The sequence below is a fragment of the Cinclus cinclus genome, chromosome 20, assembly GCF_963662255.1.
Source record: "Cinclus cinclus chromosome 20, bCinCin1.1, whole genome shotgun sequence".
Classification (NCBI taxonomy): domain Eukaryota; kingdom Metazoa; phylum Chordata; class Aves; order Passeriformes; family Cinclidae; genus Cinclus; species Cinclus cinclus.
In genome coordinates this window covers 7,062,549-7,089,587 of record NC_085065.1, presented here as the reverse complement: position 1 = coordinate 7,089,587, position 27,039 = coordinate 7,062,549, and the positions used below count along the sequence as shown (strand labels likewise).

The following is a 27,039-nucleotide window of genomic DNA, read 5'->3' as shown; positions in this document are numbered from 1 at the left end:
CGTGTGAACACAGGCCTGAATAAATGTTCCCCTCTTTAAACCAAGTTAGTGTTAAGGAGTCTTATTCCGATATTTTGGACATTTCGTGACAGTAAACTGGAGAGCCAGCCAGAAGATCAGCCTAGAGCTTCAATGAACCTGTGGAACCCAGATCTCCAGCCAGCACTGAGGAATTCTCAGGGAGAAGCTCAGCTTCTGACCAGCAAGTAGTTGAGGCAAGATCCCTGGGGTAGGTAAAGGCATCATTTAAATTATTTATCTTGGGATTATTGACAAGGGATACGAATCCCCACACAGAGTTACAGGTAGGGGGGTTGGGCTCTACAAGCAGGGTTTGGGTCCCTGGCTAAGTTTATTATGGGGAGATCTTAGCTGCCAACCTCAGAGAGCCAGAGATTCCCCTGCATGGGGTTCAAGACCCCTGGAAAGTACTAGAGGTTGTCCCAGGGAGGTATCAGGAATAGTTGTATTAAGCTAAGCTCATAGTTTAAAGAAAAATCATTGTTCCACTGTCTTGTAGCACAAGCTGTCACCATCTTGACTTGGACAGAGGAATGAATAAAGAATCAAAACTGTCTCCATTTACAATTGAAGCCAGGTCCCAGCCTCATCTGGAGCAGCTTCTGTGGTGAAGTTTGGTTAATTCCTTTGCATTCTTTGCACTCTTCTTGAATTCTGAGAGTGTGTTCATGTGAGAGTGGCGTGTTGATTTGAGTTTGCTAGCATATCAACATGGGGATGCCCATGGTGTAAAAATTCGTTTGCTGAGAGAGTATTGGAGTGTGATTGAATGTTTGCTGGGGTTTTGGAGTTGCTTTAGTTTTGTGTCTGTGGCTGAGATTGCAGTTGTGGACTGGAAGCACCCCCTTGTGTCAGTTTTAGTGATTGCTGGTGTGGCAGTCTCCTCTCTCCCATTCCCCTCGTTACAAACGTGGAAATACCATTATGACTTTCAGAGGCAATGGCTAGTATATATGTAATTATTGAATATGGGACAGATTTCTTGCAAAACTAAAGTGGGAGATGATATTTCAAATTCTCCATTGAAATGTATATTGAAAAACTGGAAAGAGATAGGAGGAGACCCACCAAATAAACCTAGACTAATCCAATATTGCAATCAGTGGTGGCAAGTATGCCAGCTAAACCACCAGGCTAAGTGGCCAGCTTCTGCTTGGGACTCTATGCTAGAAAGCTTTAGCATGGAATTTAACACTCTGAACTCCTGCCTTTGAGGCTGATGTGTTTCTGCCATAAACAACTTTACAGCAACCAACATCTGCTCTTGTCTCTTTGAAGACCCAGACTCATGAAAAGCTCGACAACTGAATGTTGAGAATTCTATTATTTCATGGTCACTGTACCCCAGACAGCCTCTGAACACCACATCTCCCACCAGTTCTTCTCTGTAAACAGCAGGTCTGGGAGGGTCCCACCCCTAGTAGGCTTGCTCATCAGCCTGCAACAAGAATTTCTCCTCCAGACACTCTAAGAACCTCCTGGACTGCCTCTTCTCTGCTGTTTTGAGGTCCCAGCAGACATCTGGCAAGTTGAAATCTCCCACAAGAACAGGGGTGTGATCTTGAAACATTCTCCAGCTGCTTATAGCATCCACAGGCTCCCACCAGGATGTTGGCCTTTCCCTGAATCTTACCCATAGGCACTTATCAGTGTCTCTGCCAATAATGACTGTCATTATTGACCACGAATTCTGTGATGCCAAGAGACTCCTGATTGTATGGAGCCACCCTGCACCTCTTCATCATCACCTGTCTCTTCTGAAGAGCTTGTAGCCATCCATTGCAGCACTCCAGCCACAACAGCCATCCCACCACGCTTCCATGATGAAGACTATGTCATAGCTTTCCTGCTGTGCAGTGGCTTCCAGCTGTTCTTGTTTGTTATCCATGCTGCATGCATTAGTGTACAGGTACGGCAGCCTGTGGCAGTGATATTGGGCCTGGGCCAGCCAGGAAGTTGTGGCATAAAATAGAGATTGGAATGATGGGCTGTCTGAGAAACAAAAACCTTTAAGGTATAAAATAACAAAAATAGAAAACCAGCACGGTACAACGGGCAACCTCCAAAGACCCAGGGGTGTGGCAAACTCAATAATACATAGAGGTATCAGATAACAAGGGTCTAATTATGAACATGAACGAGGAGTATGTCCTCAAAGGTGACTGGTTTTGAACCAACCCAGAACAAAAGCCAGACATGTGACCTAATATAGAATGACCACATTAGCATGCTACCTCCCATGGCTTTAGGCTGAAGCCTCCTGCATCTGCAGACAAAGCCACTCCCCTGCCCACTCCAATTTCCACATACCTGCACTTCAGCTGGGCTGCTGATTTCACCTGACACTGGCTTACCACCCTTGGGCTTGTTTCTGGAGAGCCTGGTTTCATCCCCTTACCCCTTTAAACCTAGTTTAAAGCCCTCTCTATCAGCCCGGCCATGAACGCAGCCCTCCTCTGGGAACCTAAGTCTAAAAAACTCAACACAACAACAAACACAAAAAAGGCAGAATTTCTCCATCCCTCAAAGCTTCATGTTCAGCCCTGCTAAACAGACACACAGGGACACAGTGCAACTAAGGGCAAGAATCAGTGCTACACCAGAAGGGAAGAAAATGGAGTGAGCTTGACACTGACTCTGCAATACCTGTCAGATCTGCAAAGATCTCTGAACACCGTGGAATTATGAGATTAATTATTTAATGGGTAAACAAAGACAATGCTGTAACCTGAAGTTTGCTGCTTATGAATTGGTAACCTCAATCACTCGAGGTACTAATCGGGAAATTTTAAGCTTATTAACATTTCTCTATGAGCAACTGACCCTTGGGTGCTCGGGGAGTTGTTGTCATCCTGAATTACCATAAAATCAAGGCAGTTTCACACCATTTCAGCTTCCAACAGGAAAGAGTCCCAAGTGGTCATACTTGGAAAGAGCCTCTCACTTACTGAGAAGGAAGTTCCAGCACTATCATTAGTCCTACTCTGCCTTTAAGGTCCTGCCCTAATGGGGTACCCTGGGCCCAACTGTCCTGTCCAGAGGGGAAATTCTCTCCTGCTCTGCCTCCCACTGGACAGCAGCAGAACATTCCTTGGGAGACAAAAACCAGACTCAGAGGGCCAGTCCATATCTCACTTTTTCCCCCAAATTTCCTATAACATTCCCTGTAACTTTTAGCTCCTCTCTGAGCCCTTCTGGGAACAGCTGTGCTGCTGATGCCAATTCTTGCCCTCTGCACCTTTGGATGCTCCTTGCCCTTCCAACAGCCACTGGGTGGATCATCCCTCAACCCAAGCAAAATGTCTGGGTGACCCTGGCAAAAACCCTCCAAGAACACAACTTGTGCCTGGCCATGGGTGACCTCAGTTATCCCCTGTCTAGGTGCCTGGTGGGAATTCCACTTGACAGCAAGAGACTGCCCCTTCGTGGGTAAGGAACCCAACCTGGTGGATTCCGGGGATGAGTGGACAAGGATTCTACCACATGCACCAGAGGAACCCCAAGAACTGCATCTGTTGGGGTCCTCCAGGGCCACATTCTGCATTCAATTTTACTACAGGCAACAGTATCAGCCTCTCTCAAAATCCAACCATATTCGATCCCTTCTCAGGAACGAGTGAGTCCAGTTTGGAAAATATTCTACTTGTCCACATTTAATCCTAGGGTATTTCCCTGGGGAGTGTTTCTTAGGTGCAGGGATAGAGCCTGGGCTGGGATCCTTTCCAGCAGGAAAGGAAAAATGCCTCCAGCAGGAGGCAGGAAAGCATAAATCAGGTGGGTTTTTTTCACCTCTTGCTTTAGGGCACCATGAAGCTACAGCTGGGAAGTTGGGCTGTGCTGCAACACCAGCATCAACAGGGTATGAGGGGAAGGGGCTCCTCCAGGTAGCAAAATGCTGGTTCCAACCCAGCCTCAAGTGAACCAGGCTGATGGAAAAGCTACTGCTAAATGCACAGAGCAGAGGTCAGTTTACACAAAATTCCTGTTTCAGCACTAGAGAATGCTTCACATGCTTATTATAATTAAGACATTTAAGCACTTCTGGAAGACACCAGCTTGAGTGCCAAGCAGTAAAATCTTACTTGGGATCCTACATGAAGCATTAGAATAAGTTGAGGCAAGTTGCCTGGAAACTTACCAGGTATATTTATTTAAAACAAACAATTAAAAAACCCAACATATATTCTATTAATATTTTTTTGCTTCCATATATAAAAAAAAAAACAGCTTTGATTTTATCAGCATCCTTGTTTCTGCAGGTTACAACACCTGGGGAAAGACCAGTAGAGATAATTTTGTTAGTATTTTCCAAACACTGAGCCATCACAAAATTCTATGCAAGCTTAACATGCAGCAGTCAGAGCTGCTTCCAGTCTAAACAAGTTCACCCTGCCCTCATTAACAGCTTTTGTCAATCTACTGTATTTCTGTCAAGGCTACAAGTTTTTGTAGTTTCCCAAGAAGACATTTAAGTGCACAATAAAATCATATCTGTACACAAATTCTGCTTTAAACTTCAGTAATTCATGTAATGGGAATTTGAAATGATACAGACTTGTGGGGGCTCACAACACTCCAGAACAGGATCAGGCCCAGTCCCTGCCAGCCTGCAGCTGTTCATCAACATTGCTGAGTTTGATTTAAATATAATCAGCACAGTCTGGCTGACAGCAGTTTTTAGTTGAACTATCAACTTGCTGCATTATCAGAAAAGCTGAGAGTGACAAGGTCAGTCCTACTCCAGCCCATGAGTGACCCAGGCAGGACAGATCACACAGGGCTAAGAAATCCTTCCTGCCATCTGTAAAGAAGTGGAGGCAGCAACATGAAAATTCTGAGGCTCCTCAAGCCAACACTGTGAACAGTACTAGTGCTTTTTTCACCTCAGTTACTGGTTCATCTTCTCCTGTATCTTCTTTCAGAAGGATGAATAATGTTTTAGCCTAAAGAAAAAAAATTGAGATATTTAAAACTTCTCAGTAATCTGTTGAGGGGACAACACCAAGAAACAACAGCTCTTCAGCAGTGTCACTGAGTATCCTCAGCCAACCTGAAGTATCAATGTAGTAAAAGATAGCAAACATCCACCTGCTAGAATTACTTAAGTGCCATTATAATATGCAGTTCAAGTTCAAATAAAGGACAAATCACAAGGTTTATTCATATTTAGGAATATTTCTGTAAATTTTTCCTGTCTGTCTTGGTAAATCATTAAAATCTCATCTTAAAATTCAGCAGTTTTTCAAGCACCATGAAGCTGTGAGTTGAAAAAAAACGAATATTCCTGCTTAGAGTTAGCCCTGCTCCTCACCCTGACCATATGACCAGGGGAAGAAAATAAAAGTCTGGAAACTGAGTGTATTGCATAATCAGACAAACAAGGGTTGTTCTCCAGCAGGGAAAGCCAACTCCACACTCAGGAATCACGTTATCACTGACAGTCATCTGCCCCACCCTACAGAAAACAAACATTTTATCTGGGATTAATGGACCTAACTTAGTACCCACCTAAACAACAAAGCTTTGCCTTTGTTGTTTGCTACAGAGAAATATCCACTTCTGGGAGAGAAGTCCATAGACTGAGCAAGATAAATCTGTTTTCTTCTGAACACAGGGAAGTTTGAGAATACAGTATATGAAGGAAGGTGCACCTATTGAGAAATAGGTCAGAATTTGAAGTTAGGAAAAAAAAAATCACTAAAAATAAACTGCAGAACATTGAACTTCAGTTATAGATAAGTCCAACTATTCAGTTATATTCCTGGAATTCTATTGGAGAAAAGGAGCAGGGAACACACCACGGAACCAATTATTGCAATTCTCAGGCCTACAGATCCTCAGATTAATTTAACAGTTCCACTGTTAGCCAGAATTCTGATAAGGCTGGCAAAAAAACACCACCATAATAAGATGGTTACAGTTACCAGCTGCTGAAAACTCACATTTGTTGCTGAGCTATACTGACAGGACTGAAATAGAATCACAGACTGGTTAGGTTGGAAGGAACCCTAAAGTTTTCACAGAGTTCCAACCCCCTGCCATGGGCTGGGACACCTTCCACTAGACCAGGTTCCTCCAAGCCCTGTCCAACCATAACCTCAAACACTTCCAAACGTTTTACAAGGCTTTTTGAAAAGGTTAACTAAGCTACAAAATGTTATTTTCAGAGCAAATTTACCAAATAAAATTACATACTTGTAAATGCAGTGTCTTGGCCATGTCCTGATCTGCTTGGTCCAGTACCTGTATCTGCTTCATGAGTTTTATTATGGCACCAGCAATATTTTTAGCAAGATATAAAAGAAATATTGCAAAAAAAGAAGCTGAACATACCAATTTGACAGCCTCATCAGTGTCACGGGAAGCCACTGCCAAGATCTCTGTGGTGGGATTAAAGGTCACACAGGTGGCAGAAGTAACAAGGTTCATTATGGCTTTAACTGGCTTAGGATGGTTTTCTTTGAAGCAGGCATCAGTGGTGTATAAATTTACAACTCCAGAAGATGAACTAAAGAACAAAATGAACAAAAATTACACTCAAAAGTAACATTTCAGTACATATTGCCTTGTTACTTATAGACACTACTCCCCTGAAAATATAATTTCCAATTATTTACTGGAGTTTGTAATAATATTTTGTTTGGAGCTTCATTTTCCTTTGGAGTTTGTAACAATATTTAGTGGAGGCGTTTAGGTTTTTGCTGATTTGGATTTTCTTTTTACTTGTATAATAAGAGACTCAACTGTGGAGAGCCTTGATGAGCCCATGTGTTACCAGGATGGACTCAAAGCAAGGAGAGCTGGGTATGAAAACACTCTGAAATAACTTCAGATTTTTTATTGTGGGGCTTATTTTATAACTGTAGCATAAGCTTACTTTAAAATCCTCTTCTACAGGGAGCTAGGAATATATATATATATATATATATATACATATATATTGTATTTATTTGCTATTCTCATGTAAAAGAATCCAGACACTGGCTGAAACTGCATCTCAAATCTGGAGTAACAGTTTCAGCCTGTGCCTTTCAGTTGAGGCCCCTTTTGAAAGGCTAACATGCTGCCTTGCAGGAGCTAAATTCAGAGTACAGGGAAGAGAATTAGAAAAGGGATAAAACCCTGAAACAACATTCCTGTTACAGAATTTGTGATTTTTAGTCAGTGTGATTTCAAAATTAACTGAACCCATATATGGCAATAGTAATACCACTATCACTCCTTTGCTTTACAAGTACTATGGTATTTTATACGTACATAGAAAAAAGTAAATTATTACCATAAAATAGGGAATATTTATCTATACATGTCTTCTCTAAGCTCATTAGAGCCAAACCATGTTCCTACACTCACACCAGCCACCCCTAAGTTCACTGAAGAGCTTCAAAATAAGAGCAGAAGCAGCTGTCAAAGTTCAGTCACTTACCCACATGCCACATACTGGTTATTTTTTGAAACAGCAATGCACTTCCCTTCTAAAGAACCTTCATCTTCAAATTTGTGTAGACACTTTCTGCTTCTCACATCCCAAATGAAAACTTCACCTTCCTCTGGTTGCAGAATGAAGGATTTTAAAGAAAACACACATACATATCACTTTGCTGGTTCATTTTGCTAAAACAAGTTTAATTAGATGACAACTAGAAGCTCATTTGCAACTACCAAATACAGGGTATTTTTAAAAAACCCAACAATTAAAGGCATACTAATATAGTTAATTCCATTCTTTAATGATTGATCACTTGGTTGTATTTTTAAGAGAGATACTAGCAAACAGTGACTTCTAAGAACTCATACAATTTAAATGGAATTATGATTAGAGCTGCTGAAATACTCACTTGAATAGCTGTATATTTTACTGCTGTCTGGGGTGAAAGCAGAGGCAGTGCACCTTCCATTCACCTTCATAGTGCTGATCAGTTCTTTTGTCTGTAGGATGAAGAACAATGCTGACAGAGATTCTACCAAAAATCTACAGATAAGTTGTTTCTTGTCCCACAAAAATCTTACGTTAGCTACCCTGACATTCAGAGAACAGCACCAACATTTTCAGTACCTGCAGAGCAGAGCACAAGCTCTTGATTCCAACTGCAGCTGGATCAACAAACACTTGTTTGCCCCCTCACTGAAGAGCCTGAGTTACACAAAACTGAACTTTCTCCTTTAAAAGTATTTCCCCTGTGAAAGTTTAAAACAAATCCACCTGCCATCATAAGGCATTTTAAAATTCAGCTGAAAGATTGCTCTATGCATTATGAATCAGTGTTTGGCATGATTCATGAACAGGGTACAGCAGCATGCACTAGCATGACTCCCACAAAAGCAGTCCTGTATTTCTTCCACCCCCAGGTGCCTGTTCCCATGCTGCTTCCATTCCTTTTGCCAGCACAGTGCTTATGCAAGCAGCTGAAATACAGCACTGACACACGACTTCTTCCAGCTGAAAATCCCATGGAACTGCCCTGAGCTCCACCAGCCCATGGAGCTGCAGAACAAAGTCTCAGAGAGTCCAAAACAATTCCCTAAAGCTGCAGTGGGTTGATTCAGCAGCACGTTTTTGAGGGCTGTCACAGTACGTGTCATACGTTGGCTTCAGCTCAAAGTTAGATTGCCTTGCAGATGAAATAAAAGCAGATTCAAAAGGGCAAAGGCACCAAGGAAGTGAAGCTACATGAACCATGCAGAGAAAGTACCTTCATGGACAGCAAGTGAAGGTAACCTGAAGTTCCAGTTAGCAACATAAATGATCCATCTGGAGAGAGTTCGAAGTTTCTGAGAAATTTTTCCTCCACACCTTTAAAAAGAGATTTGAAACTTGAAATTGTCATAATTTATACTTTGGCCTCAACATTTAGAGGTAGGATGAATATGGCTAAGACCTGACTCCAGCTTTTCATTTCTGCAATGTGCTACCACAGAGAAACTGAATTCAACCTTGCTCATGTACGATAATTAATATCCCAGACAAATTAACACTAAAGGTACTTTATTTCCTTGAAGGCAAGTTAAAAATACAACCTCCAACAACCCACTGCACTTTCTTTTAAAGCAAATTCATGTGCCATTTCCATTTGGGACAGCTTCAACTGTGCCCAGACACTCAGAGCTGCAACACATACCTCTTACTTTTGGGATGGGGATGATCCTCCCAGCTATCATGTCATACACAAAGAACATGCTGTGGTGAGTACCAGTGGCTATAACTTGTTCTCCATCCACACTGAAACGAGCCTTATAAATTGGAAAGCTTTCTAAATAGATGCTCTGTATTTTTGGGTTCCTTATACCGTCCACCTTCAAAAAAGAAAGTAACAAACCAGGTTGTCATATTGAGGAATGTATCAATTACTTTTACAGAGAAAAATTATCTCAACTTCTCAGCTGAGACTTGAGTAGTAAGAGATACTGTGAAGCCTTAAACCCTTCCTCTCTCCTACAAATGATCTGGTTCTTAGCTTCTCACCTCATGTAACAGGCACTCCCTGCCTTTCTGATAGACCTCACACCTCTTTCCCTTCCTCATCTTGCCCGTGCTTTGTTCAAATAACCACTTCTATTGTGCTTTTTCTAAATGGAAACATCTGCTTGTATTTGAGTTTTCTCGCAGCTCCGTGGGAATATCACGTTCCACTTGTGTCTGAGCATTTCATTATACAGGGCCATACTAAAAGTTCCTAAGTAAAATTAGGATCTTTAGTTTCCAGAGGAGCAGGGGAGTGTCTCAAGATGAACACCTTCTTCCTGCAGCACAGCCTCTCCATCCCCAACATGATTTGACAGCAATTTTACAGTCTCAAAGCAAAGGGGGCTGCTCCCCCCACTACAGGTTCTCCAAATAACTTAGGAACAAAAAACTTTGTTAGTATTCCTCACTGTAAACCTGCAAACCAAAGATTTTGAACACAAATCTTCAGCTAAAATCTCTGAGACAAAACATTTGCCAGTATTTGCCAGCACCAACATGTGCTTGGTGTGAAGTCACAGGTGGAAATTCCTTCCAAGATGCCTTTAACCAAGGAATTTCCATTGTAAACACAGACATTACATCCAGTGTGTAGAGGAAGGGAGAAAAAGTCCACCACTCCAGGCTATTTAATGTACACGCAAAAAAAAGGTTCTATGTTAGTGACCATTAGCAAAGTACAAGTGAAGTTCCTCACCTGGAAGAGGGACACAGAGCGATCGTGCCCAGCTGTCATCACCACTTGAGCTGAAGGATGAAACTGCACTGTCACCAGTTTTCCATTGGCAAAACGTTCCTGGTTTGCAGGAAGGCAGGTGCTCATCTACAACACAGATCAGACAGTTAAAAAAACCCCAACAATCACTTATGCTGGATAAAAAGCCAATTACTCTTTATGCTACAAGACCTCAAGCCCTGTCAGGAAGTTTTGGGCAACACAAGGTGAGCAGAGCACACACAGCCCATTCAGGGAGCTGCCCCAATGAAAACACAGGCTGAACTCACTGGCCTTTTTACTTGCTTTAACAGTGAGTGTAAAACCAGCTGCATTCTGACTCATCTGAGATAGCTGTAGGAGACAGTGTGGGAAATAATAATTTAAAGCTGTCTTCCTAAAGATCCCTCCAGTAGCTTCAAAGCTGTGGGAGAATTCCATCCTCCCTCTGCAGAAATTAAAATCCTACTAGAAGATGCTATTTAGAGTGCAGAAAATTCTTATGTCAAACAATCCACCTCAGTTCATTGTTTCATGCTTTCATGTAAACTGTTCCATTTGCTTATCCTCTAGAGCTTCTAGCTGCAGAAACAAATTCACAGAATCACTAGTTTTATACACAAGAGTCAAAGCGTTCACTTAAGTCTAACTCAAGTGGAAAGATAAGGTTTACCTTTAAAATCCCACTTGGCAGAGACTCTGAGCTCCTTATGAAATTGCCAGTCCTGCGTAGCAGATCATCATCTTCATCACTATCACCTCATTAAACCAAAGCACATGGAAACAGCTAATTGGACAAACACCCACAGCAAAATCAACACATTTCTCACTGAAACAAATTAAAGCACATCTAAGGAACAAAGCTGACATACCCAGTATATTATCACACTACTGAAACTGAGAATGCATCAAATGTAATTATCTTCTAGCAAGCTGAACAGGGAATCACAGAAACACTTAGCAGAATAGTATTGGATATATTTACTGTCACTCGAAGTCCTTTTGGATTTCTTTCTGTTTTCTAGATCAGCCCAAGCAGGAACTCCTCCCATGGCTTGTTGAAACCTTATGAAAACAGAGGAAGAGGAAAAAAACATCACTTTTGTGAGACAGTAATTTCCTTCTATGAGTTAAGTACTTAGAGAAGCACAGTCAGAATTTTGCAGGATTGCACTCATGCAACACAATGCAAGTTTTGAATTTTTTCAAAAAATTTTAAGATCTCACTGTTTCTTGTATACTTCCTAGAAGACAAAGTAGATTGGCCACTTTGATACAAGTATTAAACAAGTTAGTCTAGACAATGCTAATGAATTTTTTTACTATTCTTAGTATTATTTGTGATTTAAAACCACCACAAATACTGCAGGAAGCACTGGCTTTGAAGAGGCCACATGAGCACAGTGAATAAAAAGCAAAGCGACTTTGTGTGTCAAATAAATGTATTTTAGCTCACAAAATTGTTGAGCTGGGAGATCAGCCCTCTAGAAATCATCCAGTCCAACCTCCCTTCACCAAGACAGGGTCACCTGGAGCAGGTGACACTGGAACACATCCAGGTGTATTTGGAATGTCTCCAGAGGAAGACTCCACAGCCTCCCCGGGCAGCTGTTCCAGTGCTCTGTCACCTTCCATGGAAAAAAAATCTTCCTCATATTGAGATGAAACTTTTTGTGGTTTGATTGATGGTTACTGCCCCTCATCCTGTTCTGGGTGTCACTGAAAAGTCTGGCACCCACCTTGGAGATCAATGATCTTATCTCAATATAGTCACCCACAAAAACATTAGGGAAACTCACTGTTCTTCAAGTCTTTTCTTCAGTTTTTTCTTAGTAAGCGTTGTCTCGGCATCACTTTTCATGAAATCTTTCCTGTACTTATGGGTCATATCAACACTAGAGGGGAAAAACACACAGAACACAAAGGTCGTTTAAACCAAGGCCACTTACAAGCACTCCCAAGTTTGATATTTAATTCCCATCACGCAACCTGAACTTACTTTTCCTCGGCTTCATCATCCTCATCCACCCACGCCGGCTTTTTGGGCAGTAAATCACCTTTCACTTCATTCTCCACCTCCGAATCGCTGGGCTCTTCCCGGAGGTCCTTCCCCTCTGCAGCAGTAACCTGAAAACAACCGCACGGGCCGTGTGACCGGGGACACGCTCGGAGCCCGGGGAGCGAGCGGGCGGGGCCGCAGCGAGCACCGAGCACCGAGCACCGACCCCGCCCGGGGCCACCGCTGTCGGGCCAGGCAGGGCCCGGGCCTGGGTGTGCCGTACCCGTGGGGGCCCGGCCAGGCGCCGCAGCAGATCGTCCTCCTCCACGTTGAGGCTGTCACCGAATACCAGCTCCTCCAGCTCCCGCTCGGCGCCAGACGCGCAGCTCAGCGCCTTCAGGTGGCGGGCGCGCCGCGCCGCCTCGGCAGCGGCCGTCTGATCCGCCGCGGCCAGCTTCGCCCTCCGCTTGGGTTTCGCCATTTTAGCCGCTCTGGTCACTTTAGACACTTTCGTCACCCCCTTCATTCCGGCCGCTTTTACCGCTCCGCGTTCCCGCCCCGCGGCCGCCGCCAGACCCCGCATCGCGCACCGGAACCGGAACCGGAACACGTGCACGGCTGCGACGTCACCCGGTCCAGTCCCCGCCCGCGATAGGCTCCTGCCGCCGCCCCGCCCCCGCCCTATGTGACCAAGCCCCGCCCCCGGCGGGGACGCGCGGTCACGTGATTCCTTTCTTCACCTCCCTTTGCCCCCACGCCCCCGCCCATCCCGAGTTCCACGTGACGCGGCCACGGCGAGGCCGCTCCATTGCGAGCGCGGGGGGGAACCCAGAGCTGGGAGGCGACACGCGTCCCTCACCGGCTGCTTATCGGCCCCTCACCGCGACGGCCCCTGCGCGCCGTCACTTTCTGGCGGACACGGCTGCTCTTACCCCCCCGCGGTCCCCGCCTTGGTGCGGAGCGCCCACCCCCGGTAACGAATGACTTCGCCCAGAGTGGGGGGGGATATGGCAGAGGGCCCGCCCCGCGCAGCCCGATCCCGGCGGGGGCGTGTCTGCGCCTGCGCAGCCGCGCGCCCGTGTTGTTGATGTCCCGGCGGCCGCGGTCGGTCCCGGTCGCTCCCCGGCGCTCGGAGCGGCTGAACTGCCCGGGCCGCCCCCGCCCCGCCGGGCTCGGCCCCGACCGCGGGCACCCGCGGCGCCAGAGCCCCCGGGGCGAGCGCGCAGAGGCAGCAGGCGGCTCCTGCCCATGAGGGCCTGATGGAAAACACAAAGGAACTGGTGAGTACCGGAGCCCGCGGGAGGCGCGGTCCCGCGGATGCCCCAGCGCCTGAGGGGTGAGCGGCGTGGGTAGAGCCGTGGGCGGGAGCTGGGCGACCCCCGGTGCCCGTGCGGCGAGAGGCGGCCCCGCGGTGCGTGGGAGGGAGCCGGGGACACCCCTGGGTGCTGCGGGGGCGGCCCCGCGGGGTGCGGGGTTGTGCCCGCCCGGGACGGGGGCTCCGGGGGCCGGGCCGGCGCTGCTGCTCGGGGAGGGCCCTGGGGAGCCGCGGGTGGCTCTGGCCGGGGCACGTGGGGGCGGCACGGCCGGACCCCTTTGTTGCGGCCCGGCTGTGCGGGGTCGGGTTTTGTCCTTCCTCCCTCCGAGAAAAGTTTCAGCTGCCGCGCTCGGATCCGCTTCGCCCCCTGCTCCGCTCTAGTGCGGGGTTTCAGTAACTTCCTCCTGTAGCTCCATCCTTTAAAGTTCACTTTTCCAGCGTTCTCGTGTGAAGTGCTGGAGAGTTTTCTTTAGCACCGGCGCTTCAGAAGTTTTGGATTCTTTGCGGCCACTTCCCCTCTCCCTGTGCGATTTTTATGACTTCTGATGTTGTGACTTTGTTCTCTTTGTAAGGAGTAGTAAACTTGTGAAACCAGTTTCGCTTTCAGGTTGTTGCTGGAAATGTATGAAAGTGTAGCAATTTCTGCCCCGCGTGGCTTTGAAAATTAAAAGTCCTACTACAAAGCATATGCTAATGATGGTAAAAAATCTGTGTGTGAAAAAGCAATTTATTTTAAAATGTAGCTGGCAACTGTTGTGATTTTTCAAATCTAAATCTAGTCAGAGCTGAAAGCTGCAGGGCAATCTCTTGTACTTTAATTGAAAAATTATTTTGCAGGCTTGAGGACCTGCATTTACCTATTTATTATATTCAATAGCTTGATTTTGACTTAAAAGGAATGGAATAAGGCTATGAGAGTCTAATCTGGAGCCTTTAATGAGAACTAAAGCAATGTATTTCCTTAAGAAGGCAGTAAAACTTGGCAGGTCATTTGTCTTTACTCATTTCTTCAGCCTAGGCATCATTTTGAGAAAATGTGCAATGTAGGCTATAGGAAGCTATGCAGAGGGATCTTATCTCCCAGGAATAGCTCAGGTATTGTTCTTGAGAACATGTGGACTTGTGCACGTGCAGAAAGATTGCAGACTGGAAGAATTCTCTGCATTGTTCCCTAAAGAGCGAGGTGCCTTGAGCAGCAGTGGTAACATGCACAAAAGTTCCTTCTCATTTGCTTTCATTTCTCTTACCTTCTAAAATTTGATTTAATTTTGCAAGGCTTTTCATATCTTCCGAAAACCACTACTGCATTCCTTCATTTCTCAGGTAAGTTGGTACACTCTGGGCATGTGGGATCATTTGCTGAACCTGGCTCTGAGCACGTGGAATGAATTCAGGTGTTGAACACTTTGGTTTTGGGTTGGTGGTGGTTTTGGGGATTTTTACATTTAAATTTATTTTATTTGAGTTCTTGGGTTTTTGTTTGTTTTAATGGTAACACAGTATTTAAAGTGAAGTATTTGCCTCTTCCAGATACTCCTGTAAGGGCTTTGTAGAAACATAATGGAGTTTGTAAAAGATTTTTAGTTTTATCAAAACTCAGATATTTCACATATTAATCATCACACCCCCCTCCAAAATTTCCTGCTAATGTGATATATTTTTTTATGAAAGAGTCTCCCCTCTTGTGTGAAACCCCCTGGGGAAGAGGCTATGGACAAAACCATTGGCAAACAGCAGAAACTGGCTTCAGACAAAATGCTGTCATACATAGCAAATGAAGAGACAGGAAAAAACATTTCTGTAATTTTCCAGCAGAGATTTTACTTATAATAAGAGTGGAAGGCACATTTCCAGATAGAGGTGAGTTGCTTATATAAAAAAAGTAAGTTTGGTTGGTTCTGATTTCCAAGAATCCCAAGATGTTTAGCTTTGGGGGTTTTTGTTTGTTTGTTTTTAATGAAAGCTGAAAGTGTGTTTTCTTCAAATTGGTACCATGTTTGAATTTTCTTTTTTGGTCATGTTCTGAGGCACAAGTAAGCTTCAGTTCCACATGGACAAGCTGCTATCCTACTGTAAATTATTTTGGACAACTTGCATTCAGAAGAGTTGTAATAAATTAGTTCTATTGTAGTGTTTCCCTAACTGAAAGAGCTGAAACTAAATTTGTAGCATAAAGCATCAATGAACTTTTGAAAACAAAACCTGTGCATCAAATTTAAGTCTAACTTGGAAATACCCTTGGATCCATTAAGGATATGCAATTAAAGTAAATCTGTTTAATGACAGACCCTTGGCTTGAAGGTTGTGGTGACCTCATTGTTGACTTTGGCCTCAGATCCCATCTGTCCATAGCTCTGTCCCATTTGGGGGATTGGAGCTGGATGTAGGAAACGATGCCTCTGTTCAAGTACTCTGGTGTACCTTTGCTGAGCTACAGCTCTTATACTCCAAGCTCCATATTGCTGCTATTCTGAATTCAAGCCCTAGACTGAATTCAAAAGTAACAACAACCATTTGGAGTGGTTTGAAACCTTTCTGTGGCTGTTTTGGATCATCCTCCTGTGGCCAGCTGCACTTACCTGGGGGCAAGAGGCTTGGTTCCATAATAATGGGGTGTTTTTCTTCCAAGTTTTTACCTTCAAAAGTCTTTTGCATAAATTTGCCAATGCTCGAGCACACAGTCTTCATAAAGACACTAAAGCCATTCCCTGAGTGTTTGGTGTCTAAATAGCATGAAATAGGAGTTTTTTTGCCATGGATTTCTCACCCTTTATGCCTACTTTTTTGTATTAAGAGAGTAATTACTACACTGAAAGAATGTATGTTTCAATATATTGATCAAATTCAATGTGTGTGTGTATATATATATATAAATGTATGTTAAGAATGAGAAACTGGTTATTTTCTTATTTGTTTAGAGTTGCCTTCCTGCTCTCAGGGAAACCAGTTTCCTTAACTATATTCTTTTTCATACCATTCGCCTTATGTAATGCTTAATTAAGAGTATTTCTTAAAAATACTCTGTTGTCAAGTATTCACAGGGTGGAGGGGAAGAACAGGAAAATGGGAAGTTGGGCAGAATAAGAAAGCAGTTCCTAAGAGTTCTTTTCTCCACCCATCCCTTCAAAAAAGAAAAGTATGCACGAATCCCCCCGAGCAAATAGTACAGAGTAATTTGCCAGTGCTGCTCACACTACATTTCACAAGTACTCTGACTGAAAACCTCTGTTGAGGAACCAGTAGTCTTATTAGGAAAATAAGCCTTACCTAGAATGCCTGAAAGTTTGTCTTGCTCTTTTGTTTGTGCATTACTTCTGCTTAATGTACAGATAGACTCTATTAGTGCAGTAGTTACTCAAGCTGCTGCTCTTTTGGCATCCAGCTGCCAGGTTCTGTTTTATAGCAAGCCAGGCTCCTCTCCAAGCAGTTTGTGTGGATAGACAGGAGGCTCCTCCTTGTTTTGTTAGAAGCTGAACACTGATCAGGTTGTCTTTTGAAAAAAAGTCAATCTCCTCAGCATGATTTTTGATGCTAAATCCAGCTTTGAAGAGTAAGAAACTGGTTTGATGTTGATTTGAGGGTTGGTGGGGTTTTTTGCATGCCTTTTTTGAATCTGAGACCCTGCAGCTGCTGTGGGGAGAGGCTGGTTCACAGACACAGACAAGATGTTGTCTGTGGAGCCTAAAAGGACTTGTTAAGAATTGCTTATCCTTCACATGCCTAGGGATGACTTCCAGCATTGCTTGTTCCATCACCTCACCAGGGATGAGATGAGGCTCTTTGACCTGTCATGTCCTGGGTCTTCCTTTTGCCTTTTACAAAGATAGGAAGGGTGACAACAAAGGGACAGTGCATAAGGTAGATGATTCCAGTTTCCTGGTGTCTCTGATAAAGCTCACCATAATGTATTAGAGGCCACCAGCACTTCAGGAACTGTTGATGAGATGGTTGAGAGCTTCTGGAAAAAGATTAAGGCCTTAGAAAATCAGAAAGGGGGAAATTTTGTACTTAATTTTCGGAAGAAAAACATGGAACCAGTTAGCAAGAACTCAGAAGGAACTGCAGGCTGCTGCTGTACCAAAGCTGCTGCTTTGTCTTGTTTATAATTCTGTTTGTCCTTTTTGTAAGGATGTATCTTTGACCTTTGAATTCAGAGCAATGCTCCAACTTTTTTCACTTCCAGATGTTAGAGCTCCTTTTTGTTCATCTGAATTCTGTAGGAAGGGTTATTGAAACTTCCTCATGTTCACTTATGTCTACAAATGCTGTGTTTCAACATGGGTTAAAAAGAACCTTTGTGGTGTTTATTATCAAAATAAAAGTGTTTTGATCTGCTCTAAAAAAATTGCAGCATAGGTGTTTGTATATAATCTTCCCTTGTGTGCAAAGTATTTTGTTGGTTTTTTTCCCCTGCAAACTCTGCCTTTTTGAAATCTCACAAAACATTTTCAGTAGTTTCCCCATTTGCAGTCCAGGTAATAACTGCAAATTAACATTAAGAACTTCCTGCATAAATTATCTGGCAAATATGGTCATCTGGCAAAAGCTGGGATACAAATGTTTTATAAAAGCTACAGTATTATTTTAAAATGGTAAGCAAAGCTGCTGATCTGAATTGCAGATTTGTTGTTCAATAGTTTTGAATTGGAACAATTTGGCTAAATATCAAGTAAATGGAAAGGTGATACATGAGATTTGTTTTGACAGTGTAATTAAACTCAAAAACTTGATGATTGCTACTTCTGAAATTGTATAATGCTCAAGAATGATTTATCCTAATTGAACACCCAACTTTCCATTTACAAAGAGAAACTGTTTTCCTTCCCATTTGTGGCTATTTTAGCAAAGAGAGCTTAGCAGTAATGTTGAGGTTCGAAATGGAAGTGATGCAGAAGAGCAACAAAAAGAGCCAAGTGCTCTGTTGCGGTGGTCACCTGTGCTTCAGCTTCTGGTCCTTCACCTTGCCCCCAGTTTCCCAGTTCTTCTTCCACCATCCCTGGCAGTGGGAGCAGAGCTGCCATGGGGAGTTGGAGGGACTGGGCATGGGCTGTGCTTCAGTTCCTTCTGAGCAGCAACAGCATTTCAGCCCTCTGCCAGCAGCTGAGCCAAGTTACCACCATGTAGGTGCAGGGGTCTCAAGTCTGCAGTGGGAAGGGGATATCCTGAGACTGGCTTCTACTGCAGCCTCCATAAGAGGGCTGAAGACGTAGGATCAGCCTTGGTATGGGATGAGGCCCCAGTCTCCTAGTGAAATCAGAGCAGCTGACTTAGGGGATGAGGTCATGAAGAAGGAGATCTCCCCTGGGCTCTGGAACACCAGGAGTATCTGTCAATAAACCCCTCTAAGATCATAGTGCTCTGGTAGTACTGCTGGCAACGGTTCATGTGGAATCCCACTTTACATCTTAGCAGAGACTGTGGTCAAGGGAACTTAAATACTGTGAGATATTAAGGAGCTCCTGAAATCTTGAGGAAGATGACTAGTTTTCATCTTCTGTTCTGAAAATTCCTGCCGGTGTTGGCAGGACACTGTATCCATGGCAACATTGTGCTCAGCTTCTGCCTGGAGCTGCACACGTGCACACACAAACAAGTCACTGGTCATGGATGTTCCTGGCAGGTGGGACAGGTGACACTGCTGCCAGCACGGGTCAGCTCTGGGCTTTGTCTGCCGTGGCTCAGTGTTTCCTCTAACAGCCCCTGGGCACCCTGATTGCTGGTTTCAGTGCCTTGAGGAAGTTGTCAGGTTATGCCCTATTCTAAATTTGATTTGGTTTAATTTTTATTTTTTTTTTGTTGAGGAGTATATTCATACTTAACATTACACTGACTTTTTTGTTGTTTTGTTTCAGAACTACTCTAAGTGTGTTAAAAGTGTTTGCCTTATTGCATAACCTTTTGTGCTTACTGGGTTTTTTGGAGAATTCTTTTTTTTAATAATTGCATGCTAGAATTGGGTCAGTGTGGAAATCAGTTTTCCTTTGTACCTATTAGGAAATTCTTCCATGATAGGATTTATTTAGATTGCAAAGGAGTATAAAATATAATATAATATAGGGATAGCATGTCAGAAAGGCTTGAATGAGATCTGACAATAAAGATATTCAGGCATATGCTCAAGGAAAGGGATTTGGGGAACTGTGACAAAATCCTGAAGCTATGAATTCAGATGCAATTTAGGAAGGAAAAACCCAATCACATTGCTTTTCTGTCTACGCTGACTTTTAAATAAAATTAGCTCTTGGAAAAGGAAGTTGAGCCAAAGGCTTTCTTAATTTTTCTTCTGTTTTCATGTCTGTATTTCTTTCCCCAACTTGTGCTTTTATTGTCAAATTTCTTAGTTTTCTCTTTGTTATTTCCTCTCAGACTTACTAGGTACTGTTTAAGATTATAGAAATAATAGGGAAAATAAAACACTTTTTTTTAGCTTAATGAGGGCAGCTCACATAGGAGTAGCCTTGTTTCAATAGAGCTGTGTAAGATATTAATAAAGTGAAGATTGTCACTATATCAAAATGCATGTGGTGGATCTGCTTAGAAAAAGTACATCAGTTCATCTCTTGCTTCTTTAATGTCTTTGCTGGAAATTGCTTAACTGTCATGCCTTCTTCAAAATTGTGTGGTTTTATCCTACTTCACACTTTTTGAAACTATTATGTATGTTTTTTGTGTATGACAGTGGCAAATTAGTCACCTTTCTCTCTTTCAGCATTTGTACAGACCCTATTGCCATAGTAACTGAGCTCTTCATAATGGTTAATGTATTAATCCTCAGAACAGCCCTGTGAGCTGGAGAGGTGTTCCTGCTTCACACAGGAGTCATGGATTCATAGGGGAGCTGAGTGATTTATGGATAACCCCACAAGCCAATGAGAGCAGAGCCTCTCATTCCTGTTCCTGTGGTATAAGTGCCCTCTTGATTGAACTGTCTTTTCTCTGCCCAGCTTTCTCAAATGAATGAATTTTAGTGGAATTGGCTGCAGCCATCTGGAATGTGCTCATTTGCATATAAGATTCGTGTGGCTGTCAGTGTTCAGTACATCAGGCTTAATGAACTCTAAAGATATCAAGAAAATTAAATGTATGGATGGCTCCTGTGTATTCTCAGTGGATCATGAGATAGATGTTTTTTCTTCCTGTATACTGCAACACCAAAAATTGGCCAGTTTTGATTATACCAATGCTCATGTAATTGGCAATACATGGCTCATGTCTGTGCTGATACAGCAGTGCCTTAAAATACCTGCTTTTGAAAACTGACCTGTGAAACGTTTTAAGCTTGACTTTGTAGTCTTTACATCCAGAACATTCTGCTATTCTGTGTTTTTTTGTTGTTGTTGTTGTTGTTTGGTTATTTTTAATTTTTAGACAGAACATAGTTCCCGAGTGGAAAGGAAACGCCGAGACTCGTTCGGGATGTTTGACGGTTATGATAGTTGTAGTGAGGACACCAGCAGCAGCTCCAGTTCAGATGAAAGTGAGGAGGAGGTTGCTCCTTTGCCATCCAGTCTCCCAATTATCAAGAACAATGGGCAGGTTTATACTTATCCAGATGGCAAATCTGGCATGGGTAAGTATGTGCTGTGTGAGTGCAAGGAGTTGGATATTGGTGGGTTTTGGCCTGTGCTGGGTTGTGAGGGTCACATCCCAAGTGTTGGTCCCAACTGAAAAGGGACCAAAGCAGCTGAAGGGTTGGGGTTGGTTGGTTTTGGGAGTGGGAATTGTCTGGGTTCTGTTAAACTGAAATAAGAGAAGGTTTGAATCCTGCTGACAGGGAAGAAATAGTATGGGAACATCTGCCCTTCTGTCAGATGTGTTCTCTGCACATGCATGTGTGTGTTCTCATGTGCATTGGCTTTATTCCTGGATCTTTCAGGACAATGTCAGTGTGTGCTATATGCCAGGGCATACCTTCTCTCTGCCCTTTATGTTACATATACAATCTGTTTTAATATATTTCTTCCTATACTAGTAAAACTTCATTACTGCTACTTTGTAAAACCTGTTAGTATGTACCTGTTCACTCCTCCCTAGCTGTGAGCTGGAGAATACTAGGAAAATAAATTTAAAAGGGAAGATTTCTTTTGTTATCAGGGAAAATTATTTTATGTGAAACCCTAGTGATTAGTGTAGAGCTCTCTCTGGGCAGAATTTGGTGAGATTTATGTCTCACTGGCATTAGTTGGTCTCTAAATCTTACTCATCATGGGATGCACTGTGGGTGATGCTGTCCACCTCTGAAATGTGATTATAGCCAGAAAGAAACATTGGTGGGCTGGGGTACTTGGGATATACTCATTTATGAACCAAACAAGAGATCTGGTTTTATTTCAGGTTGGAAGTATTCAATATTTAGAGGAAATCAAGATTGGCAGGCCCAGATTCAAAGCAGATGCTTCCTTAAGAACAGTGAAAAACCAAAAATCATCTTGAGCTGATTTAGCTGGGTCATTCATTTGCACTGGGGTGAAATTAATAGGGAGCAGAAAGAGGCACTGTTACACCAGTGAATTTGAGGTTCTTAGTGTTTCACTGATATCAGTGGTGGTGTTTTATACTTCTTTTTCCTGTGCGATTTTCTTTAGTGTCAAACCCTCAGAATCTATTTGATGGTACCACCTCCAGGACTTCCATTCTGTCCTTTTTGTTCTGAATCTTTTACTGTGGTTTTAACTACACTCTGAACATTTTGGGTTCTTTTTTGTCTCCTCTGCTTAGCTACATGTGAGATGTGTGGCATGGTTGGTGTCCGGGACGCTTTTTACTCTAAAACCAAGCGTTTCTGCAGCGTGTCATGCTCCAGAAGCTACTCCTCCAACTCCAAGAAGGCCAGCATTCTGGCCAGGCTTCAGGTAGCGGTACAGACACCGTTTTCTTTACATCCTTTGTCATCTGTGGTGCTGAAATTGGGTATTTGTACAGATGGCTGCATGGTTTAAGATCGGTTTCTTGGGTTTGAGGGGTTTTTCTTAATAGGGTTGCAGCATAGGTAGATGTCCGTTGACTTAAAATATTAATCAAATAATCAGCCAGGCGTGTTTGTAATAGTCAAGAAAAGACAGATGTCAAGAAATATCTTTATACCCTGTCTCAAATTCAGTGCAACAAATGCCAAGAAATTGCATTGCTGTAAGTTTAGATTAAAAGTTCTTCCTTTTGACCTGCCTTTAAGAGATATCTTCTTTTTTCAGGTAAACAACAGTGAATCTATAATTCTGTTCAAGTTGGGATAGTAGTACAAAAGTCATCTTTTGGACACTCCTTACTACTGTGTTTTAAATTTATTTTATAATATGTGTAGTTGTGTGATACTTAGTCTCTGTGTACTTCTAATTTTAGTTTAAATCTGCCAAAGATAGCTGCAGACCTGTGGAAATTTCCTGATGGGAGTTTGGAAAGATGTTATTTACTTGGGTTGGTTTTGTTGTTTTTTTTTTTTTTTTTTTAGGGTAAGCCTCCAACAAAGAAGTCTAAAGTTCTACAAAAACAGCCCTTAGTGGCTAAATTAGCAGCATATGCCCAGTACCAAGCAACTTTACAAAACCAGGCAAAGACAAAAGCAGGTAACAGCATATAAAAGGAGCTGGGAAAAAAAAAAAAAAAAACACTGAAAGATTTGTGCCTCATTAGCAGCTTCCTAACTAAAATAACTTTCCCTTTAGCAGCTGTTCCTGTGGAAGGTTTCAGCTGGGGTAACTACATCAATAGTAATAGCTTTACAGCAGCTCCTGTTACCTGCTTTAAACACGTGAGTATTTCTCAGTTTGTGCTTTCCTTCTCTGTGTGTGTATGAGTGAGTCCATGGAAGTGTGTGAATTCATTTTTCCAAAATATTCATATCCAAATATTTTTCATGCTCTATGAAATGTAACTGAGTATGACTACGTTTTAGATAATTTATTTGTCCTTTTAAACCATTCTGAACTCCACCAGTTACTTTCATCATATATTCACTCTCATAAATACAAAGGAAAGTTCTTACATACTTGAGAATTGTTTTTCTTATGTTCAAGTCACAAAATCATCCCATATACTGCAGAGTAACAAACCAACCAAGTCAAGCTGTACTGAAAACAGTTACAAAAGGCTTTTTGAGTTAAGTCAGACTTGTTCCATTGTGTTGGACTGATCTTTTGGTTACATATTTAGATTTGGGGTTTCTTTCTTAATTTTTAGGCAGATTCTCCCTGTGAGTGGTGTTGCCAGGTTGCCTAGTATGGGGGAAAATGAAGGCTGTTTGGAAATCAGAAATTTTAGAAGTTCATTGGCTTAGAGTTGAAAAAGTTTCAGACAAAAAGACGTTCTTTAATGACTGAGGAAATTAGGGATTGGGGAAAATATTTAGTGCCATCTGTCTTTATTGTGTTTGTAAGATTCCACTAATAAGACATTAGGCTGACAATTAAAATATTGTCTCTTAAGTAAAAGCTTTGACAGAAGGTGTTTTCTCAGCATATTTTTTAATTTGAGAAGTTGAAGTGTTCTGTATTATAAATTTTTTGTTTTGCTTGACATTATGTGCTGGAAGTTTAATCTAAACAAACATTTTGCTTCATGGAAGTTGTCCATGAGGGAGAAGAGGCATATTTTCTCTCCAGCTCAGGAATTCCTGCTGAGCCCTCTCAGCTCATAAAGCAGTGGGAGTTGAGGGCTCCTGGCAGTTGGCACTTTGTGAATAGTACCCTTTATGCTCAGAGGTCTCAGCTACTGCCCAGAGCAGAGCCTTGCATTAGGAGAACTTGGGGAATTTGTATCAAATTCTGCATGCTCAGGTCAGCGTGTTTGCACTTTGCTTTCACAGCTATGTACTTGTAATAAGTGATTTTGTAAGTCCATATCAAAAAGTATCATTTGATAACGTGGGCTGTACTATTCATCTACAAATGTCTCAGGGTGGCATCCTCTGTTAGAGACAGCTACAGTTGCCAGGTCACTTGTAAATGATGCTCCAACATTACATTTTATTAAAAGGAGTTGTATCTTCCTTTCTCACTGCTTCATTCATTCAGCTGCCTAGTGCCCCAGTGATGTGAACCAAGACCACATTCATGGTCACATTGTACCATGAAAATTTTCACAAGATAATGGAAATAGTGCTGCCAAGTAGCCTGAAAGTTGTTTATTTTCTGTCCTCATTTTACTTTTTCATACAAGTAAAATGTAAATCCTGCAGTTTTCTTTGGAGATTTCTACTTCTTTGGTGGATATGAGTTACTGTTATAAGGGTATGATTTGCATTAAACTTCACTGTAATTATTTCTTTGAAAAATACATTATTTAATCCAGTCAGAATCTGAAAAATACATCAATGCTTTTTGTTAGATCCTTCTCTTTGTTCCACTCTCCACTGATAATTAACCAATATTCTTTTTGTCTTTCTGGGAATTATTGCTGGGTTTTTTTGTGTACTGTATTGCTTTGATTTGTAAAAGTTTGTATTAGTTGATGTTGGTTTACCGTCCATATTATGGATTTCATCCACCTGTATGTGTGTGATGGAATACATAAAGCTTATTCTGCTCAAGAACCCAAATTTTGAATTGAAGTAAAATCATGACATATCTACCCTTAAGTTCATTATTCAATAAAATATATTGAATTTACTGGTTACTCTGGGTGTATCTGTATGGGTATTTGATAGGGAGGGAACATTAGGATCAATATTAAAGAAAATTTAAGGGAATTATGAGATGTGAGATTTGGCTTTTTAATTATTTTTTTCTGATAACCTGGCATACTTCAGTATCTCAGGTCCAAGGTAGATTTTACGCATCAGTTTTTCTGGGTTTGTTTTTTTCCTGGGAAGTTACTTCTTCAATTTAAAACAGTTACATTTTAGAATTAAAGTATCTAATCCTTGGGAAGTTCTCTCTCTTTCTCTTTATGACAGGAATTAATTTCAAAGTATTTTGATGTGCTTTTTGTGCTTCCACCTTACCTTTATTCCAGACTTGAGTGCTGAGTAACACCAGTGAAATTCAGTAGCAATAGAGTGGCCGTGCCCATGACTTCAGCATTCAGTAAACTGAAGTAGGGAGCTGCTTTGGTTGTTGTCCTACAGGAAGCCCATGATAATGCCAGAATTCCCATTTGTGCACCTTGCAGCCTCTTTTTTTTTCTTTTTTTTCTTTTTTTTTTATTTTGTCAAATTGCATTAATCAGGCACACAACAGTAGCTGCTGCAAGGAGAAAAACTCAATGTTTTTAATATTGAATTATGGCTTAGTCACATACTGTGAGCTCATTGCTGACCTGCATTCCACTTTTTCTCCTCCAAACACTTTTACTCTTTTCTATAGTTGTTTTGTTAGTTCAAACCATTGCTACAACTGAAAGCAAATTATAGTGGTTTGAGTTGTTTTTCAGTACTAACTGGACAATTTTATGCACAATTAAGAGCAATCACTTATTTTCTCTCTATTTCTAGCGAGAGGCACATTTCCTGAAGTTCTTTCTTCCAGCTGAATTTTATTCTGAGCCGGAATATTTTCATTTTCTTGATTTCTTGTGTTTTTAAGCTATATCCAGTGATTTAAGGGAGCATTTCCAGGATGCTACACTGGGTGGCAGTGCTCTGCTTTGAAGGTTTTTTTGTGTAAGCCCTTTTGCGTGTTTTCTCCTCTGGCGTTACCCGTTGTTGGGGCACTGCTCACACACGAGGTTTCAGCATTCCATGCAATTCAGGAATTGGTAGCATCACCATCAGGATTTGCCATTAAAATCCTGATTTAATTGAAAGTCTGGAATCGTGGCAGTGTTGATACCATCCAAAACCTTTGGCAACCACTTATTTAAGCTATGTGAGCTCTTTGTTCAGGTGCATATGTGGGAATACTTGGCCTTTAGGTGCTCCTGTCAAACAGGCCCTTCCTGACTGCACCTTACCTTGCAGAGGAGGCCCTTGGTGCTCACAGATAGACCCCTCCCAGGTCATGTCCCGGAGGAGAAAGCCAGGATCCAGCTCTTCCTTGTTTGGCAGTGATGTGAAGTGGATCTCTTCGTCATGAGTCCGAAAGGTAAATTTGTTCTTACCTGTAAATGATGGTTCTGCTAGTTCACACTATGCCAATCCAGACTGCAGTCACCTTCCAGCCAGCAGATAAGTAAGACTTACCACTTCTCTAGTGCATTTTGAGTTTTTAAAAGCACTTTTCAAACATTGATTAATCAGATGAGACAGAGGAGAGATGAAGATGGCTGTTACAGCCCTGCTTCAAGAATATCCCTAATGAGTGAAGGAGACTAAGATGGTGCAGTGTAGCAGGTGTGCTGTAAACCATGCCTCAGGACAGTACCATTGTCTGACATTTCAGCAGTGATGCTGCACAGGATGGCTTTCTTCTTGAAAGGGTGAGCCATATGGATTGGTGTAGGAGAACTAGCAGAACCAATGTTTTCACAGACAAGGACAAATTTAACTTTCTGCTATTTCCGTCTATACCAATCCACACTCTAGATATGAAATTTCCATTATAGGTTGATGTCAGAAGAAGTGTTTGGATATACTGTTCTCTCTGAATCAACTG

General features: G+C 42.4%; 2 protein-coding genes across 8 annotated transcripts in view; one reads left to right on the top strand and one right to left on the bottom strand.

Annotated features, from left to right (window-relative positions):
* Positions 1-4,139: 4,139 nt before the first annotated feature.
* Positions 4,140-12,796, bottom strand: UTP18 (UTP18 small subunit processome component). Its single transcript, XM_062506323.1, has 14 exons — positions 12,482-12,796; positions 12,199-12,326; positions 11,999-12,094; positions 11,185-11,264; positions 10,873-10,958; positions 10,182-10,307; positions 9,141-9,315; positions 8,715-8,815; positions 7,860-7,950; positions 7,448-7,571; positions 6,355-6,529; positions 5,530-5,672; positions 4,905-4,964; positions 4,140-4,290 (listed from the first exon to the last, which is right to left on the bottom strand). The coding sequence occupies exons 1-13, from the start codon at positions 12,779-12,781 to the stop codon at positions 4,940-4,942; spliced, it is 1,650 nt and encodes a 549-aa protein (XP_062362307.1). The 5' UTR covers positions 12,782-12,796; the 3' UTR covers positions 4,140-4,290; positions 4,905-4,939.
* Positions 12,797-13,430: 634 nt separating this feature from the next.
* Positions 13,431-27,039, top strand: part of MBTD1 (mbt domain containing 1) — a 36,614-nt gene continuing 23,005 nt past the window's right edge. Inside the window, exons 1-6 of one of the 7 annotated variants that reach the window (XM_062506330.1) lie at positions 13,431-13,478; positions 15,185-15,373; positions 20,882-21,083; positions 22,232-22,371; positions 22,962-23,076; positions 23,176-23,261. In XM_062506330.1, coding sequence (XP_062362314.1) covers positions 20,930-21,083; positions 22,232-22,371; positions 22,962-23,076; positions 23,176-23,261 — 495 coding nt within the window. In that variant the 5' untranslated portion in view covers positions 13,431-13,478; positions 15,185-15,373; positions 20,882-20,929. Of the gene's footprint in view, positions 13,479-13,810; positions 15,374-20,881; positions 21,084-22,231; positions 22,372-22,961; positions 23,077-23,175; positions 23,262-27,039 lie in introns of those variants that run through there. The other 6 variants (XM_062506331.1, XM_062506329.1, XM_062506332.1 and 3 more) reach the window with 6 other exon arrangements.